Source organism: Mycteria americana, chromosome 2 (assembly GCF_035582795.1).
Source record: "Mycteria americana isolate JAX WOST 10 ecotype Jacksonville Zoo and Gardens chromosome 2, USCA_MyAme_1.0, whole genome shotgun sequence".
In the NCBI taxonomy this organism is placed as follows: Eukaryota; Metazoa; Chordata; class Aves; order Ciconiiformes; family Ciconiidae; genus Mycteria; species Mycteria americana.
In genome coordinates, this window is record NC_134366.1 from 43,891,136 (window position 1) to 43,910,389 (window position 19,254).

At 42.4% G+C, this 19,254-nt stretch overlaps 2 protein-coding genes across 6 annotated transcripts in view; one reads left to right on the forward strand and one right to left on the reverse strand.

Moving 5' to 3' along the window:
- Positions 1-10,059, reverse strand: part of NGLY1 (N-glycanase 1) — a 29,225-nt gene extending 19,166 nt beyond the window's left edge. The window contains exons 1-4 of the mRNA XM_075493175.1: positions 9,926-10,059; positions 8,229-8,343; positions 5,815-6,057; positions 2,154-2,313 (exon numbers count right to left, since the gene is read on the reverse strand). Of these exons, the coding sequence (XP_075349290.1) occupies positions 2,154-2,313; positions 5,815-6,057; positions 8,229-8,343; positions 9,926-10,053 (646 nt within the window). The 5' untranslated portion in view covers positions 10,054-10,059. The remainder of the gene's footprint in view (positions 1-2,153; positions 2,314-5,814; positions 6,058-8,228; positions 8,344-9,925) is intronic.
- A 37-nt stretch (positions 10,060-10,096) lies between these two features.
- On the forward strand, positions 10,097-18,968 carry OXSM (3-oxoacyl-ACP synthase, mitochondrial). Of its 5 annotated transcripts, none has more exons than XM_075493178.1 (4): positions 11,690-12,508; positions 13,146-13,298; positions 14,452-15,469; positions 18,233-18,968. In XM_075493178.1, the coding sequence occupies exons 3-4, from the start codon at positions 14,487-14,489 to the stop codon at positions 18,633-18,635; spliced, it is 1,386 nt and encodes a 461-aa protein (XP_075349293.1). In that variant the 5' UTR covers positions 11,690-12,508; positions 13,146-13,298; positions 14,452-14,486; the 3' UTR covers positions 18,636-18,968. The 5 variants fall into 5 exon arrangements, with proteins under 5 accessions (XP_075349295.1, XP_075349293.1, XP_075349291.1 ...); XM_075493176.1 differs by having other exon boundaries at positions 13,146-13,630; positions 18,233-18,967; XM_075493177.1 differs by lacking the exon at positions 13,146-13,298 and adding an exon at positions 13,485-13,630 and having other exon boundaries at positions 18,233-18,967.
- The last annotated feature ends 286 nt before the right edge of the window (positions 18,969-19,254 follow it).

Here is a 19,254-nt window from a genome sequence, read left to right on the forward strand (position 1 = left end):
AATTCACATCTTCCTCTGAAGCTGAAGTAGTCTTTGGTACAAAAGACTGTGGGGGCCCTAACTCTATTATACACACATTGCCAAGACCATGAAGTGCACAAGAAAAGATCTGTTAATCAAAGCAAGAAACCCTGACTTTTAATTGTAGTAAAATTTCCATTTTTACTTATTATAGGTGAAAAACATTTGTGCTGAAACACTCAGACAAGGTGTTATTGCTTACAAAATGGATATGATTGTATATTCAAACTTTCTGCTAAAAACTGAATGATAAGATTTTGAGCACAGGCCATATTCTCTTTTCCTGGACAACAACATACAAACCAGAACCGATCTATGAAAATATGACTGCTATCATATGTATATTCTTCTCTTGGTTTCTAAAATAAATCCTGCATGAAAACATTGCATGGAAAGAACAACTAATGTGATTTATTTGAACAGAAGACAGTTGGCTGTGACAGGCAGCTATTTTTGACTGCACAATCTATCTTTCTAATGGAAAGTGGTAAAAGGAAACAGTAAAAAAAGTTTGTACTTCTGATCAAGTGACCATAATCTTCCTAGCCTTTATAAGCCAAAAATGCCTATTATGCATTGTAAGGGAAGTCCTAAAAACAAGTGTCCCCCAGCACTAAGCAGTTATTCCCACAGGTGACACAGTCTTAATAGAGCGATACAGATAAACCGAAGAAGCTGAAAGGGCCAATTACCCATACGTCTCATACACAATCCATTCCCAAAGGAATGTTTCTATAAAGCTCTTTAAAAATGCCTTCAAACTGCCACAATCCAAAACAGTGGAGTTCCATTCCTTCCCCTTCATTTGTATCTAAATTAAGGTCTGGAAGCCATTTTGAATAGGTCACCTTGATGGCTTGGGAAAAAGCACCTGGAAACATCACCCTCCTCCTTCCTTCTCCTTTTTAATAATGTGCACAGCAGAATTAGAGCAGATTCTAAGAGGTATGCTTGTCTTTGTTTTCCTTTTTAAAGGAATTTAAATAGTTTTCATTTATTACTGCTATGTCTCTTTTCCCTATTGCATTGTCCTACACTGCTGAGTGAGAATTCTTTGTACTTGTTTACATGGTTTCCTACTTCCCAGTATAGCTTTATAAAAAGAGAAAAATTACTAAGAAAATCCACTGTCAAAAAGTTCCCTAATGCCAAAGGCACAATTACATATTAGTGTGTGGCGGTATGAGACATCACAAAGTCAGTTATAAAAAAGACGAGAAGAGCTTATTTTTGGTTTGCAAATTGATAGCACTCCCGTCAAGTTAGCAGAATTGCTTCAGAGTCTTCTATCAAAGAGTCACAGTGAAAAGGATTTTTTGGTTTAAATATGGTTTTGGAATCATATTTTTTTTTTAATATTTATCTCGTACAAGTAAAATTTTACTATATTGCTGAAACAAATCTAAACCTGCCACTTGAAAATAGAAATATGTCATTTTTAACTAACAAAGACTTTGTATATTCAAAACAAATTTGCATTAATGAAGAAAATATGAATTTTAGCCACTGATGCCACAAATATTTATGCCTATATTTCACTCCTAGCTCCAAGAGGATGGCATGTGAATAACTCTATTCATTTAAGCATTAGCAAGAAAGGTGATTCTTTGTATCAGGGTGTGTCTTGGAAAGGTCTCTTGCAAAATCTCACCAATAACATCACTTTAAAAAGAGAAGCAGTATTTTGAAATTTTATTCTGAATTTGGAATTGTAGTACGTACAGGAAAATTGCACTCTGACAATTTCAAAACAATGACTACTCAAACAAGAAGCTCCCCTCCTCTTGTTGTAGCTATTTCACTCTAGATACAAGGAATATAACAGTACATGCTTACCCCATTTGTTTCCCCAGCATTGTTTACTACTAATTCAGAAATTAAGAGTTCAAAATTTCTACGTGAAAGCTATAAAGGATGGATGACAAAAATGAAATTAAAAAAATAACAGAAGGAGAAAGAAGAGTAGAAAATCTGAAAATTAGGAAGAAGGCAATTCTAATTTAGAGACAGCATTTGGAACCTGCAGACATATGACCAAATCCACACACCTAAAGCATAGTAGATATACGCATCATCCAGATGTTTTAAAGAATATTTCCAGTTTCATATACAGTATAAATTGGTAGCATTACCTTTGTCCAGTCTTGTAGCTTGTGCGAGCTTTTCCTGAGCCTTCCCTTTCAGTTGCTGGAGGGGAATTGAAGCTAGTGCTTTCTGCTGAATAGAAGGATTCTCATACATCAATACAAGATGCTCAAATGTTGTTTGAAGTGTTTTCAAGATATTTGCAGCCTGCAAAAGAATTTTCAGTCACAAGATGATTTATGAACTTCCACCTTAAGCCAGAAGAACCAAGCTCTCCTATTTTAGTTTAAGTCAGTCATAATTCTATACTCATAGTTGCATTATATATTTCTTTACAGGTGAAATGTTTATTTGTAAAGATATCAATAAAAATTGCAGACACCACCACCCAAACTGTAAAGCCAGCCTTGTCATCTCTGAGCATTCCGAATGGTGTCCTGAACAAAAAGTGTACTGATTCAGGGAGAAAACTGTTTTTAAAGACATCTCTGATGGCAAAGTTTTTGACTTATTCCCTGCCCCCCTCCACCATTTCTTTTGGACACCTTTTACCTGAAATCCACTGAAGAACCTATAATTCATTCCATTTCCTGGACACTGCTACACCAGTTTGCAGAACTCTATTATTGATGAATGCCGCTTTTCTATTTCTTATTCATGAATGCTGCTTGTCTATTTCTACTCCCTTCTCTCTCAGATCAACTCTGACACAGATTTGGACAGCTGTCTGACCATATACTGAACAGTGTATTTCACTGTTACAGAAATCCAATATAAGAACTAGGCTTCTTCAGTCAGTTATCCTAAGTGTCACTTAGTGGCAACTACATGTTGCACCCAATAAGGTACATCCGTATCTACTAAAATAAATAGCTAAAGTTAATAATAGTGGAGTTAGTAGCTGAGGAAACTATTTACTCCCATTTAAAGGGGGACAACACAGAAAGTGAAACAGGATTTTAAAATTAAGAGTCTGGCATATTTTGGGGGGAAGCCCGTGGCACTGCTAAATTACTTTTCCTCTACCGTAAGATCATGCTTCAGTCTTTAGCCTTGTTAACTACCATCTTTGTTTCAGCAAAAATCCCACACTCACTAGCAGCAAATGCAACATGATACACAGGTGTGAGAACTCCTCAGAAGATAACTTCTTTCAAAGGAGCATTTAAATGAGGAGCGATTATTTTGATGTTGGACCATACTACAGGACCAGCCCTTACTTTTCATAACAGCTGAAACGGAACAGAACTGGTTTTGCTCTTGCTGGAGCTCATTAGCTGTAGGTAACTGGTTTAACATCATAAACCCAATTGTGTTCAGATTCACTTTAATGCAAGTTGAAAGAAATAGGGGAAGTGAGGGACTGCCAATGGCTTATAGATCAGGTTCTGTCAGCTTCCTGAAAGAGTGTTCAGAGATACTGCTCAGCACAGCAGAAAGTCTCCCAGATTCTTTGACAACTCAGATTTTCCCACTGGCAAAAACCATCAGTATTACAGTAGTGCTTAACTAGTTTCATGGAAGCCACTGTATACCAATGAAGTCTTACGCAAACATCTAGAAGTGTGGTGAATCTCACTACAAATCTAAGTTTTGATACCTCTTTCCTCCTATAATCACTGTCATCCAGGAAGGGATCAGAATCCATGGACACCTTTTGTGTCCATGACATAATGGACACAAATAATGACTAGCCAGAGCTTTCCTTTCTCTAAGTCTCAAGAACGCCTTATGATAAGAAACGCAGAAGAGACTCAAACGAGGCAAAATAATGATGGGTTAGGTCCCTAGAACTGTGCCATTTAGGAATATTCCTGTGCTGTCACAAGTAAGCCACTTTTCCCTGTGCTTACCAGGACTCCCATGAATCACAGCTGTAATGCATAGGTAAGAAACAAAAATGCTTGCACTACAAAAACCACTCTAAATCTCTCTGACATCCGACAGCAGTGTATACAACAATAACACAACTATACCTCTGCAGTATACTCCCTGAAAAATAAAATATCTATTGCTGCACAAGCAAAATGGCCAACTCATAGCCAGGAGGTATTTTATGGACTTCCCTCCAATCAACCCAGACTATACAGACCAAATTCAATGACTCAGAGAGCTATCAGTATAATTCCCTGAAGAGATCAGCTGAAAGACAGCATTCTAATATAGTGCCAACACTGCATTAGGAATGTCTCTAAATTGTAGTAAGTTTGATCCCACCACCCATGTTGAATCTCAAGAAGCATGGAAAAAGAATAGTTACAGAGAAACGGATCCACAACTCTGATGGCCAGCGCAAGTCAAGGCAGAATGGAATGGATTAACAAATGGAAGGATTAACCTCAGAATACATCATGTCAACTTGAAATTGCAACATTTTTCTCATTGCAAGATCAATGAAACTTTTAAAGCTTTAAAGCTTCCAGTACTAACCAGTACTGCAGCAAGTCACTCTAGAGGTTTCATAATCACTTCCAACCACCATTGCGGAAGTGGCTGAAACAGTAAAACCCAAGAAGCAGATCACACCCACCCCCCCCAATTCAAATAAACCCAGTCAGTGTATTATAGAGGCAACTACTAGCATTCTAACATACTTAAATAGCTCAATATTCAAGTGCCTGTAACAGTTTCTTTTCCAAAGGACATTATGGGTGATGATGGGTCACTGAGCGCTCTCTCTCCCCAAAAGCCTTCACTTCAATCCATGCTCTGCCATTTCTCTTCCACTGATCTTGGGTAGGTATTGGGAAGAAATAGTATATCATAGTTCAGTATCCAACAATATGGCTGATAATATAATTTAAAAGAGATGAACTCTGTTTAAGGATTTTGGAAGGAATTTTGGAATTTTGAATCCTTCTGTTTTGGAAGGATTCACCTTACACCAACTTTAAGACCAAAGTGACGCTGGTTCTAGGGGGAAAAGCTCTTTAGAAAGTTAAACCAAAGCATCCTTCAAACCTTCTATCGAAAGGCATAACTTCATTTTTCAAAGCTGTATGAGGTGTTAAGAGTCTTCTCCCATCAAGCCAGGTAACATCAGATGAAAGGACTCTGCCTCTCTGTCTTGATAGGGAACTTCATCTCAACCTCTTGGACAAGGGAAACACAACCTGGCTAAATTCCCATCTCTCACAACAGTCACGCATGAAAAAAGAAAGTCCTCCTCACAGGTTACACGCTGGAGGTCATAATGCATGAACTGAGACGCCAATAATTATAAACATTATGGTTGTGCTTCTGTTCTTTTGCTGGCTCTCAAATACCAAACAGTATAGAGCCCTAGTCTTAGCTTCCCATCCCACCCTCTGTTCCCACACCTTGCTGTTCCCTTACAATACAAATCAGCTTTTTTTTCATGATACCCTGATCAATAAAACATTTACGAACATCTTCAACAAAATCTCTTGCTAATATTCTAATTATGGCATGTTTCATGTTGAAGTTGCATGGAGACCAAAGAAAACACTCAAAAACTTCAGAAACCATTGGAAAAATAAAGAGTGCCTCTAGTCCAACCTCCTGCTCAAAGCAGGGTTAGCTATGAGGTCAGACCAAGTTGCTCTGGGCTTTATCCAGTCAGGTCTTGAAAACGCTCACATTTGGAGCCTACACAGCCTCTCTGAGCAACCTGTACCAACAGTTAACTCTTCTTCAATCTTTATATTCAAGATTAGTGTGCCTACAAAGTTTTCAGGTTATAATTACCATTTCAAGAGATCGCACAAGTGGTGTTTCTGGTTGCTGACGGGCAGGGGCAAGAACAGACTCAGCAGGTCTTGAAGGCTGATGTGCAACTGTTTGAGTGCTGGCCACCGTTTCAGAGGATCCTGATCCATGGATTTGATTTGACTCATTCAGTCTGCTACTCCTCTCTCCAGCAATTAAGTCTCTGATTTTACGTAGCTGCTCCATCGAAGCTTCCTTAGGGAAAACCAGGTGAGTTTCTCCCTGAAATTTAGACAGATTAATTCAGCAGTTAATGCAGGTCTAAGCTAGCCAGCAGTCTGTATCTATAGCTAACAGGTATATAATTTACTGGAAGTTAGCATTCTAAGGCTTGGCAGGATTCAGCCTTTGGATTAGGTCCCTCACAGAAGCTTGTCGGTCCCTCACAGCAGAAGCTATTAGATCAAGAACCTACAGTCAGTCTAGAGACAAAGGGCTCATAACCACATGCTTTTGGTAGTAACTTATTTTGCAGACCCACACATGGACAACACCATTATGGTTTGGCAGAGAAAGCAGCAACAACAGAAGCGACCAACAAATGCTCAGTTCTCACAGTACAGCAGTGAAACACTAGGCAACACAAGGGGATAGCCAGTGCTGGGGAAGAAGCCTCTAGAACAGCATCTGCTGGGAATTCTCTTTTATACCAATATCTTTTAGGTTTTATAAGTTTTCAGATAGGAAATATTATTCTTATTGAGACCTGTAGCCAGCTTGATTTCTGGTTCCTATTTTTGATTGTAACATGATTACTGGTAGCATAACAACAGATTAGTAATTACGACAGAAGCAAATATCCATGTACTTAACATAAGAAATAGGTTACTAGAAACATGACTATCCTGAAGCATTCATATTTTAAGAGTTTCAGTTTCTACCACTGCAGCACTTCTATTTATTAAACTGAGTAATTTGTTTATCCACAGTTACCTTAGGTCACCTATCATTGCAGATGCAGTGCTTCACTTTAACACTTAACAATCGCCACAAAACTAAACAGAATGTATCAATCCAGCAGAAGAGTCCTCATTTCTTAATTGAAAAAGTTAGCTTACCAAGCAGAGACAAAAGAAGGAACAATTTTAGTTATCGCAGTTGAAGAGGAGTTTGTGAGCTCCAGCCTCAATTGACACAATAACCGTAAGACTGAGCCAACATGCTCTTAAAGATCTGACAGAAGTGGGAGTAGCACTTTATAACATGTTTAAAATTACTATGTTATTACTGCTTGAGTGCTTCACTAGCTACACTGACTACCTCTTGGCTAAAACACATCATTAAAAGTCATCTCCTGAGCACCAGCACAAGAATAAATCCACAGACCATTTCTCCCTCTGCAGTCACCATTTCTTTCAGCATACTTTTTTTAATTAGGACAATTACACTAATTAACTTTACCCGAAGAGGAGGCAGAAGTCTCATGACAGCTGGACCTAAGTAACATAATGTACGTACCCATACAGAAGCATGGCATCAAACAGGCAAATTAAAGCAAAGCTAGAGCAAGAGCTTTGCATCATTAAACAAGAGTTGGGCTTTAACCCCAGCTCTCCTGTAATTACAAAGGCTGCTTCTAGCTTAACAAGCTTTGGCAGTTTAAATTCTACCAAGACAGAGACCATTTCAGGACACAAAGCAATCTTCGAAATACATCTTTTTGACTGCAACAGAATCAAGATTCACTCAAGACTATTTTAGGATACAGTTTCATAACTGTTTTAAATGGGTAAAAGTCTCATCCTCCCACTACTTCAATAGTCTGTTGCCCTCCACTGCTGTCATGACAACACTAGTAATTCTGCAGCTGCACTGTGAATTGGCTGAAAAATGTTTCTTTTTTTGTTTTGGGGGATTAATTTTTAATCAGATCAGCTTCCCTTATCTAACTCACTATGGGGCCACACAAGCCCTACTGATGGTAGCAACAAGCAGCAGAAGAGCGGGACTTTTTTTTTCTTCCCTTCCAAATGACAGTTTCAATGCACAGATTTACAACAGAAACTACTGTCTTATGATGCAGTCTGATGTCTACCTTATAGTGAGCTGCTACCAAGAGAAGGGGTTTTCACCTCGTTTCCCACCATTTCCTTTGTGCCAGCATGGATACGTATCTGGCCATTAAGCAAACTAGTAGTGTGCCTGAACAGCAGAAAACCAGTCTTATCACAGACCAGCTTAGTTCTAACTCCACCAGATTTCTGAAGTAGCCTCACCTACATTTTCTGTTGGTTAACTGCAGATATTTGCAAACAAAGATTAAAAGAAAATTAAGAAAATAGCAATTGGCTTCAAATCTAGTGCCTCGCAACTGGGAAAGGAGAAAAAAATCCAATTTTAAATTTTAGTGTGTAAACTGATGAAGACATCAAAAATGACTAAATTTTACTCACCTCTTGAAAGCCCATCTCAAATAAACATTCAACTGCTCCTCTGACAGGCAACAGCTTTGTGGAAAATGCTGGATTTCCAATCCGAATTAATCTATATTTTTCTTCATAAGGATACCTGAAGAAATTGAAAGTTTTAATTATGTTTGCAAATTAAGTAAACACTTAAAAGCTGGGTAACTGTACTAAGCAGCATTAGTCATTCATAAGAGATCTTTTAAAAGTTTAGTTTCATTCACACCATGTAGGCAGAACATGAAACCTATCTAAAACTTTGACTTAATTCATGTCCTTCTGCATTTAACTTTGAGAGTTACGAAATTGGTTCTAAATTTTAGTTTGCAACTCAAGTTCATAAATATGTGTTTGGTAGTCCTAGCCAGCAGGGCTTAGTCTGCAGTGACACTTACAGACAACTTCACACCCCCCCTTACCCCACAGCATTCTAACTGAAGTCCTCAGCTCAATGCTGGACAGTTTTAGGCCCACTACAGAAGCTATGCTAAACTTCCTGGTACGCGGGTGAAACTACTGCGGTCTCTTTACTTCTTGAAGGGCTACCTCCCGGTTCCCCTTTCCTCTTTCAAGTGTTCTAAACCTTCTTTCGCCTCCTTCTTTAAAGAGAGTCAGCCCAGGACTCACTGTTCTCTGTCACACAGCACAGTTTTTGCAAGTGGTTGACAAAGCAGATATAGACAGGGAGGGGCGGCTTGTACATCTTGAGTTGCTTCAAGACATCAAGGTCAATCATACATGTTGGTGTGTATATATACTCTACAGAGCCACCTTGCAAGAATTCAACTATAATTAACTGTTGATACCAATCTTACTGAGTCAGAAGAGAAAGGCAATAGAAAAATCAAGTTGCTATTTTAGCATTACTTGTTATGCATCCACTAGTTTTTAGGTGCTTAAATGCCCGCAGAATCAGGGCCAATGCAGGCTTTTATGTTCAACACAAAAAACAAGCCCTTAAAACAAACCAACCAGCAATAAATAAGTAAAAATCCGAGCCACTACACACTTATGTAAAAAGTAATATTTTTAAATAATGACAAAAAGCGAGATGTTTTTGAACTTCGATATTGCCTAACAAAATTGAATCATATGGCTCATCTCCGAGATGGTCTGCCTGTAACCCCAGAAATAAATCGCTGCGTGCGAGTATTTTATGATAAATTGCTCCTCAAGCTGCATTAGTAACCCAGGAGGAATTACTAAGTTCACACGCGGACTCTGTTTTCTTGAAGAGGCGCCAGACAAAGCGCTGGACTTGCCACGCCGCTGCCGCCCGCCCTCTGCCCGCGGTGCCCGCAGACTCTTTCGGCACCCACGCACAGGCGAGACCAGCGAGTCACGGCGGTCACCCGGGCGCTGGCCGTACGGCGGGACAGCCGAGCCCCTCGGACCCCGACCCCACCGCCGCTGCCCTCAGGGCCGCTCTCGGGACACAGCGGCGAAAAGCCCCGCCAGCTGCTCCCCACCAGAGGGGCAGACGAAGCGCGGATGCCACGGGGGCTGAAGCGGCGGGCTCCTGTCAGCCGCCGCGCGGAGGCGGGGAGCGGCTGGGACGGCCAGTCACCCCGCCGCAACGCCCGCCGCCCAGGCGCTGGCCCACGAACCGAGCCCGGCCCGGCCGCGACAGGGCGGCGACCCAGGGGACGCGGCTGCCGGGGCGCCTCCCGCCGTGCCCCGCTCACCGGAGGATGTTGTCCGCGTAGGTGAGGAGCAGCCGCGAGGCCTCGAGGAAGATCTCCCGCCCGTTCTGGCAAAACTCGCTCACGGCGCGGGAGCCCGGCGAGGAAGAGAGGCCCACGGCGGCCGCCATCGCGCCGCCCGCCCCAGCTGGGCAGCGCCGCTAGCACCCAGCGCTGCGCCAGGAGGGCGCCGCAGCACGCATGCGCAGCCGGAGCAGTGCGGTCACTGCCCTCAGACCCCGCTCCCGCGGGGGCGGGGGGGGCCTTAAAGGCCCAGCGCGGGGGTCGTGTCCTGCGCCCGGCCGCGCTGCCCCGTCTGAAGTCGGTGAGGTTACCAGAGCTGCTAAAATACTTTATCCTGACGATTTTAACCACGTTGCAATCGATACCCTGACCCGCTTGTACAGCTAGGCCTCCTGGTCATCACGCGGGGCTCTCAGGAGCTCCCTCGGTAGGCCGTAACGTCATAAAAGGACATAAATCCCCTTTTGCACCCGCCGTGTTTGCTTGCCCTCTCTGTCGGTGCCGCACTTTCAGCCTCACCCAGGTGACAAGGATAGGAATGCTACTGCAGCTACGCGCCCCCGCCGTGGCACCTCGTCCAGCCCTACCCAAAGTCTGTCCAAATAACGAAGAATAAAAGGTAGCTCTGTCTCTTGCTTTTTCTAGACGTCTGGTTTATGCTGTCAGTGCAAGAACTGCCATGAAGAATCTTGGGCAAAAAGGTCTGTGAGGCTTTGCTTTCTTAAGAATGCAAGATTTGAAAAGTTCCAAGTAAAAGAGGTCTTTAAAGTTCAGGCTGGCTTGTGATTATTGGCTGACGTTATGCTCTAGCTCTGCAGTCTGCTTCTGGCAGGTCACTCTGCTCAGCTTCTGTAATTTTGTAAGAAGATGGTACCTGTCCCTTACAAAAGCTGAGATTTAACCCAAGGTAATTAACTTTTGCTGAGATTACAGTTATTATTCCTACCAGCATACTTTAAAAGTCAGTAATTCAGCCCTCAAGATCACGGAATTGGTACCAAAGTAATAAAATTTTAATCTAAGATGATGCCATGTTCCTTGGCTGCTGCTTCAGCTTTTAACTTCCTTTCCATGCTTTTCATGTAGGCATGTGACTGTTAATGTTGGATGCCCTCTCAAATTTAAAGATTAACTATAGTGCTATACGTGTAACATAAGTACATAATGCATGTAAGTATAGCATTTGTAAATAATGCTTTGGAAGTGCTCACAGCAAAGCAGTGTGAAAAAATTAGAAAACCAACTTCCAACAAATGACTAACACCTTAAATGTCCAAGGAACATTATTTCTAAAGGGAAATTAAATCCAGACTCTTCATAAAAAAAAATCTACACAAGTGTTTCTTTTTTCTTTATTAAATACTGCATTTCCCTCCTTTTTGGCATCTGTGGTGGTCTTTTTTTTCTTTTTCCTGCAGTAGGTGCTTCAAGTCTTTGCTGATGAGACTTTGGCACACATTTTCTACTCTGCCATCATAGCTCCTGGAGTTCATGTGTGTGAAGAATGGTGCCACTGTTTTTCTTAACTGAAAACTTAATTGTTCCTACATGCCATCTCAGGCATAGCTAGTAGTTTGTCTCAGTTCAGATCATGCACTACGGTTTCTGCATCTGGAAGCAGCAACAACAAATAGTTTACTTTTGTGTATTGGTGCTCTTGGTGTATTTGCACACGTATTTTCAAGACACTCCTGTAAAGTCAGCGATCAACTTGTCTTTGTTTACCTCTGTCTTCTCTACCAGTATTTCAGCCTGTGTGTGGAGGAGCACACTTTATCCAAGAATGCGACAGCAAAGCTGGGAGCTGGTGAAGGATGGCGATCCGAGGTGTGCAGGCAGCAGAACAGGGATCAGATGGGGATTGGGACGAGAGCAAGGGAACAAAGCACAGGCAGGAAAACTGTGCCAAGGAATTAGTTAAGGTGGAATATAAAATGGGCCTGGAAGGGACTGCACGGTCCTGAAGAGCTCCTCCTTTGTGTGTGTGTGACGGCCTTGAATTACATGACCGCGTACGGTTTACCGCAGGAGTTTTGACGTTTCCTACCTGCTCAGTGCAGCACACACGCAGCATTAAGGAAACGGATGGGAAACAACAAGGTTTCCCTCATGACCGTAGCATTACCCTCTTGAGTATTATTCCACTGAGACCGTGGGTTTGTTTGGGGGGGGGTTAGGCTTCTTACTCTTCCTTTGCGGTTTTTAAATGCGTGCCTTGGGGAAGGAAGTGATTTCCTTGCCTTTTCCAGTTGCCGGTGCTGCCTACGCGGCCGCACTCCCGACCCATCCGCGTCGGCGAACCCGGGAACAGGCCGGGCCGCCGCCGCCGCCCTCCTCCGCGCGCCGGGAGCGGGAAGCGGCGGCGGGCCGCGCAGTCCAACGCCGAGTTACCGATTCGTTCGCGCCGCTCCTCACCAATCGTGACATCGGGGATCGGCCACAAAGCCGTCGCGTGCTCCCCCCCGCCCCGTTTGTGCCGGGTGGTGCGGTCCCGCGCCGTGGGAACGGGAGAGAGAGGCAGAACCAACCACCGCGGAGTGGGGGGGAGCGCGGCCGGCGGAGGTACCGCTGAGGGCTAGGACGGGGGGAGGCGGGGGCTCTCCAGCCCCTGCCGGGAGGGGCGGGCTCCCCCCGCTGGCGGCGGCGGGGCCGCGGGAGAGGCTGCCCCTAGCGGAGCTGGGCGGGACGGCAATGGCGGCGCCGGGAGGGGCGGCTGCAGGGGCTGCGGCCCAAAGTCGGGTGGGCGCAGGGGAGTCCCGTGGCATCAGGGCCCTTCTCTGCGGTTTGAGCTTCCGGTTTAAACATTAGAAGTAGTTAATGCCCTTTAAACACCCGGTGACGTCCGACAGGCTCTTGTTCGCGAGGAGAAATTAACCCCCCGTTTATTTCTCTCTTCAGCGCATGCAGTAGGTAACGTAGCATTGCTAGGGTCAGACTAGGCCTCCTAATTATCTCAGCCCGCTTAACGGCATTTGATTAGAAGCTGTGTGTGATGTTAGGCACACACTGCTTTAAAGACCTCTGCATTTAACTCCCCACTCTTTTTATAAAATGCAGGCTAACTGGCTCAAAACAATTAAAATGACTAATTTGTGTCAGGATTTAAGGCGGTCTCCTTTAAAAAAAAGTGTGCATTAGTAAATGCTGGTTTTAGCATTTTATTTTTTAACAACGCTGCTGTGTACTTGTGCTGCCACAGGAAAGAGCAGGTCTGTGTATTTAAGCAGGAGTGCGTTAGCCCCCTGGCCATGCACGGTCCCCGTATAGCTCCCTATATTTTACCCAAGACCTGGCGATGCCACGGTGCCCTCTCTGTGAGGCGACAAGCAGGCGACCCGTTGAAGCCTGTATGGTAGGTGTTGGCAGAGCTGTGCTGCAGCCTCTGCCCTGCTCCAGCGTGCCGGATGCGTGCGGTCAGACCAGCTCCCCACCTGGGGGTGGCTGGGGCAAGGCGTGAGAGAGGGGCTACGGCGCAGCGCTGCGGCGTTACTGCTTGGCGTGGTCCTCTTGTCCCGCCTGAAGTACTTGTGCTTGCCAGCGGCCTTCTGCTGTCACTTGACAAATCTCACAATACGTGGGGTCTGGCAGTGTTACCTTCAAGGGAGCTGGGAAATCTGCAGGCTGTGTGTTTCATGGCTTCTGGCCAACAATTGAACAGTTTGTAGCCAGATCTCAGGATGTGCTGTAAGGGCTATGACACTTTGTTGTGAAAAGCGTTTTCTGTCAGAAGATTGTTTTTAGAGTACGTAGTTTATTTTTATGGTTATTTCTATTAGATTACAAAATTAAACATCATAATAAGTGATGGTCTACCCATAAGTGTGAAATGCTTGCAATCCAAAATGCTTTTTTGTTCATTTTACAAGTCTTTGAAGGTGCTGTTGTGGTGCATCTTGCTCAAATGCACTTGAGGTGCTGTCCCCTGACAGTCTAAATACCCCAAGGCTGGTAAAGGGTAGGTGGAGGTGGAAAGATGGGGAGTCTTGACCAAGATATGTAATTGCCTTGGTGACAGAACCAGGAAGAATTTATTGACTCCTGTTCTGAGTTTTCCCAGGCCATTCTGCCTGACATAAAGGTTGAGGTGACAACATCCTTCACGTGGTAATGGTAGGACATACACTTTCAGGTGAACACACACTTTCTCTCTTAGAAGAATGAAGCTGTTAATGCTCATTGTTGATATCTCCAGCCAGCTGGTGGTTGAAGCCCCGGGTGGAGTTTTGCAGCAAAACCGAGTGCCTTGCAGTCCGCAGTGGTGCAAAGTCATATTCATTAGCAGCTTACGCTAGAGGAGCCCACTAGAGGCATTCACAAAGTGAATGTGTTTCTATGCCCTGTCTGCCATAACGTACTATTCCTGATTACAGACACGGAAACTACATCCCTTTCTGCAGGGTTGAAAATAGGCTGTCATGTAAAAAGCAGGTTATTAATTTAGCGTACTTGGAACGTTTTTCACATTGGCTGCTTTATTGTTGTGTTTGCGTCTTTTTTTCCCTCAGTTACAGGAATGTGCTTGAAGTGATTGATTTCCACCATGTTCTCACAGTGCTCACGGGATCTATTAAAGATTGCAAATCTTCATCTCCGGAGTCTGAATTTAAATCTGCATTTGCGAAACCACAGAAGAGCTTTCAGCAAGTCACTGCCTGCATGTCGAAGGAAAGTAGTTGTTACAGGTCTTGGTTTAGTGTCCCCTCTTGGTGTGGGGACTCAGTTTGTGTGGAAGCGCCTTCTCCAAGGAGACAGTGGGATTGCATCGCTAGATGGGGAAGAATATGCAGGCATCCCGTGTAAAGTCGCTGCTTGTGTGCCAAGGGGAAACAAGGAGGGTCAGTTCAGTGAAGAAAGCTTTGTGTCAAAGTCAGAGATCAAATCCATGAGTTCTGCCACTGTGATGGCCATTGGTGCAGCAGAGCTAGCAATGAAGGACTCCGGCTGGTCTCCCCAGTCTGAACAGGATCGCTTAAGTGCCGGTGTGGCAATTGGGATGGGAATGGTTCCGCTGGAAGAGATTTCTGATACAGCCACTTTATTTAAAACAAAGGGTTATAACAAGGTCAGCCCGTTCTTTGTCCCAAAGATTTTGGTCAATATGGCAGCAGGTCATATCAGCATTAGATACCAACTGAAAGGGCCGAACCATGCTGTGTCAACTGCTTGTACCACAGGCGCACATGCTGTTGGAGACTCCTTTAGATTTATTGCCACTGGTGATGCTGATGTCATGCTGGCTGGAGGGACTGAGGCTTGCATTAGTCCTTTGTCCTTGGCTGGATTTGCAAGAGCTCGGGCCCTCAGCACGAGTTTTAACTCAAGGCCTAAAATGGCATGTCGACCGTTTGATTCGCAGAGAGAAGGGTTTGTAATGGGAGAGGGTGCTGCTGTGCTGGTCTTGGAAGAGTATGGACACGCTGTACAAAGAGGTGCTAGGATCTATGCAGAAATTTTAGGTTACGGACTGTCTGGTGATGCTTGCCACATAACAGCACCTAATCCAGAGGGAGATGGTGCATTCAGGTAAGAACTGTATGTTGATTATGATGGCTACTTCATATGTTAATTATAGCGGGTACATTTGTTTCTGTTAACTGTATGCTTTTCCTAGAGAAGTGACTGTTCAATCTTGAATTAATATTCCAAAGCCTGAAAACTTAATCTGAAAAATGAAAGAGCCTCTGGTAAGGTTTTGCCCCAATTTTCTTTTTTTAGTAACAAGGTGAAGGCCAGTTCTTGCTAGAATCAGCCTTTTTGCATAGAGTTACGAAAACTTCCTCTATGTGAAAATATTTTGCATTTGGTGCCTACAGCTGTTCACACAAATAAGCCTCAATGGAAACCTCTTTTTTAAGATTTTTGTGGTACTATAGAACCTTTTCAGGTTCTCCTTCACCTGAGGAGAGACCCTACTGCAAAAGCAGGTTGTGTTATTTGTTGTGGTCTGAAAGGGGAATAGCGTTCCTAAAGAAATCCCAAGTGATGAAAGCTGTAGAGCACTTGGAGGATCTGTTAGATATCCTCCAAGTTAGAATGTTAGAATGTTATCCTCCACTGTTAGAATAATTATCGTACGAGTAATTAGCATTTATTGTGACTCTTCTTATTTAGAAAAGACTTCAGGTTTTCATAGGGAAAGTATTTAGATCATATGTTGGTGCTACAGTCATGTTTAAATACTTCATTCTGATGCAGCTAAGAGTGTTGGTGGAGGGGCATAGTAGAAATACACTTTAGTACTGTTTAGTGAAATGGTAAAGCTTCATCATTGTTAATCTCATCAAAACCAGCTCACAAGTAGATGATACTCATCGAATCTTTATCATTGACCTAATTAAATTGTCACTTAAATTACATGTGCAAGCTTGTGAGCTTTGTGTAGGCTGAATACTATTACTGACACTGGAATCTTTAGTAAAGATTTAGTTTGCATTATTCTGAATGTATGTGAATATTTAATAACAAAATTCAATATATCACTGCACAAATAGATCAAACTTCTGCATGGTATTGTAAAGCTGTGTTTGCATCTTTATTGAGTTAACAGATTTTTCAAGAAGTGTAATATACCAGGTTTCCCTCTATGCTATTTGATTCATATTTAATTGTTCTACAGACTTAGGTGTGAGTTGAGTAATCAGGAGTGTCTTATCTCAGATTTTCAGACTTGTTTACCCTTGAGATGATATGGCAATATATTGTAACAGAATTTTTGTATATTTTATGATTGCAGTAGCATATAAATTAAATTCACAGTGGGAAGAAGTTGAAAGTTAATCTTGGTATCTCCAGAATGTTGAGCCTTTCCACCCTTGAGATGAGATAATACATTTTAATACAGTCTTCAAACCAGTATTTCATTACTGCAGTGGTGTATGGATTAAATCTGAAATGTATATGCTTCTTTTACTTTTCTGTAGGAATTTTATTTGCCACGTCAAAACATTTCAGGGGAATATATTTTTTGGCATCTTCTAATACCTACTTCAGTTGCAGACTAATACATATGTTGGAATAAACCTGCAGGAAAGGAGAGGCAAGGCCAGACTCAGAAGTGTGGCTATAAACTTTGTTCTACTAATTAATCTGTTATCTCCTTAAGTAAATATGTTCCTTGCAGCTGACGTATTTAACTAAATTAAATGCCCGTATCTGTTTCCCTCGTGGTTGATCAGTAATCTTTTTTGCCTGAATGTTGGCTCACTGTCTAGTGACAGTGAGCATCAGTGGCCTCCAACCTAAGCTAAGCTGGATGCTTCTGAGGGTAGAAGGCTGTACTGGAGACATTTAAATTTGTCCAGCAGCCTGTGCTATCTTTTTTTGAGCTTCCTGTTATTTACTTATGTTTTACAAATTTCAAAAGAGTCGGTGGTCTTTTGCTCAGAGACACTTCATTAAGCTGTGTGTGCAAGGAGAGATGGGTGATTCATCTTCTCCTTTCTGTGGGAGATCTGTGAGAAAATCACAGTATGGAGCTGTATGGAGCTGTGGTTTTCATAAAAAAGCATGTTTTATAGAGGCAGTCAGAGTCCACAGGTCATCAGGAGTCGGAATGGAACATACCGTGTCAGGGTAGAAGAGTGTGACTTTCAGTAAATTTAATTTTATATGTAGGAATTTATGCTATCTCCTTGACATCTTCTAGCCTCTGGAGAGCATGCAAAAGAAGCTCACAAGGAGGACGACTGCAGAATTTTTCTTTCATTTCTCAATATTTTTGTTTGCTAGAGCAATTTTTTTTTCCTATATATATGAGGGGAAATAAAATGTAAAACCTAGGGAATCTTCTTTCCGCTTACAATGGGAAGGAGATTTCTTGGACCATTGTACTGAATGTTACATTAATGCATTGCTGCACTAGAGAAACTTCAGTGGAGGGAACCTAAATTTTTCTAATAATTTCAGGTAGTTATTTCTCTCCCAAACATTTTCCAATTTTGCATTGAAAAGGGTCTTTGATATATTAATGTAGTCTGTGGAGATCGTTATATCTTCTTTCTTTCTCTTTGTATTTTTCCCAACTGTGGAATTTTTAGCAGCAAGTCTGATTTTATAGTGGGCCTCACCACTACTGTCTTTCTCAGGTGGCCAAATGTAGATGATAGTGTGTTTATTTAGATGAATCTATCTCTTGTCATTTACATCTCTGGTAAAGTATGTCATGCAGATTTTCACATTTGATAAGCATTTTAAAACATCCTGTACTTTTGCTTTTGGTTAGTACATGTGTATTACTGACAAAGATATAATGGCAAATTCAGCGTTCTGTCTTCTTTTTTTGCTTAGGTGTATGTCTGCAGCAATAAAAGATTCTGGGATCAAACCTGAAGACATAACGTATGTCAATGCACATGCAACTTCTACACCTCTAGGAGATGCTGCTGAGAATCAAGCAATCAAGAGACTTTTTAAAGATCACTCACGTAATATTGCAGTTTCCTCAACAAAAGGAGCAACGGGGCATCTCTTGGGGGCTGCAGGAGCTATTGAAGCAGCTTTTACTGCACTGTCCTGTTACCATGGAATTTTGCCACCTACTCTAAACTTGCAGAAAACAGAGGCAGATTTTGATCTCAATTATGTTCCATTAACAGCTCAGGAGTGGAAAACTGAAAAACGGCGTATAGCACTCACAAATTCATTTGGCTTTGGCGGTACTAATGCAACTTTGTGCTTTGCAAGTGTTTAACTTATGCTGTGCATGTTGTGAAAAATGGCACTGACAATGATTTTCTGTACTGCCACCCTTGGTCTGTACTGTGATCTTTTCTCAGCTTTGAGAATTGCTCATTTGATATGTAAGAACTTTATTCACCCTAACATTTACATCAGTAATTCTTTTAGAAAGAGGAAACTTCTTTTACTCATTTTAATAAAAATAAATAAAAGACCTATTCTTTGAGTGGTAAAGAAGTTTTTGTTCTTGACTAGAAGAGGAGACATTGATCATTCTGTGTTTTTACTTCATTAGAATAGATTTTTCATATGCATGTGACAGAGAAATTGCTCGGAAACATTTATGCAAAATGGAGGCTGGCTAACAAGTTAGGACTCCACAATCGTGACTTGATGACTTACTGCGTGATGATACAAGGTTTATGACTGAGCTCCCCTTTGTTACTCGTTCCATTTATAATTCTGCCTTTTATAATTCCTCATTGTAAGTTGTTTCAAATATCATAGACTTATGCACATTCTTCCACACAGATGACATTCAGGAGACAATAATATAGGAGTTCATAAGATTTCTGGCAGTGGTTCATTTTCTTTTCAGCTTTATTCATTTCCATATGCTGTGTTACCTCATT

Bases quoted from the DNA above. Each gene is read 5' to 3' on its own strand.
- OXSM (XM_075493180.1), top strand. From the start codon at position 14,487: ATGTTCTCACAGTGCTCACGGGATCTATTAAAGATTGCAAATCTTCAT. The intron at 15,470-18,232 runs GTAAGAACTGTA...TTTTTTGCTTAG, and splicing joins GAGGGAGATGGTGCATTCAG to GTGTATGTCTGCAGCAATAA.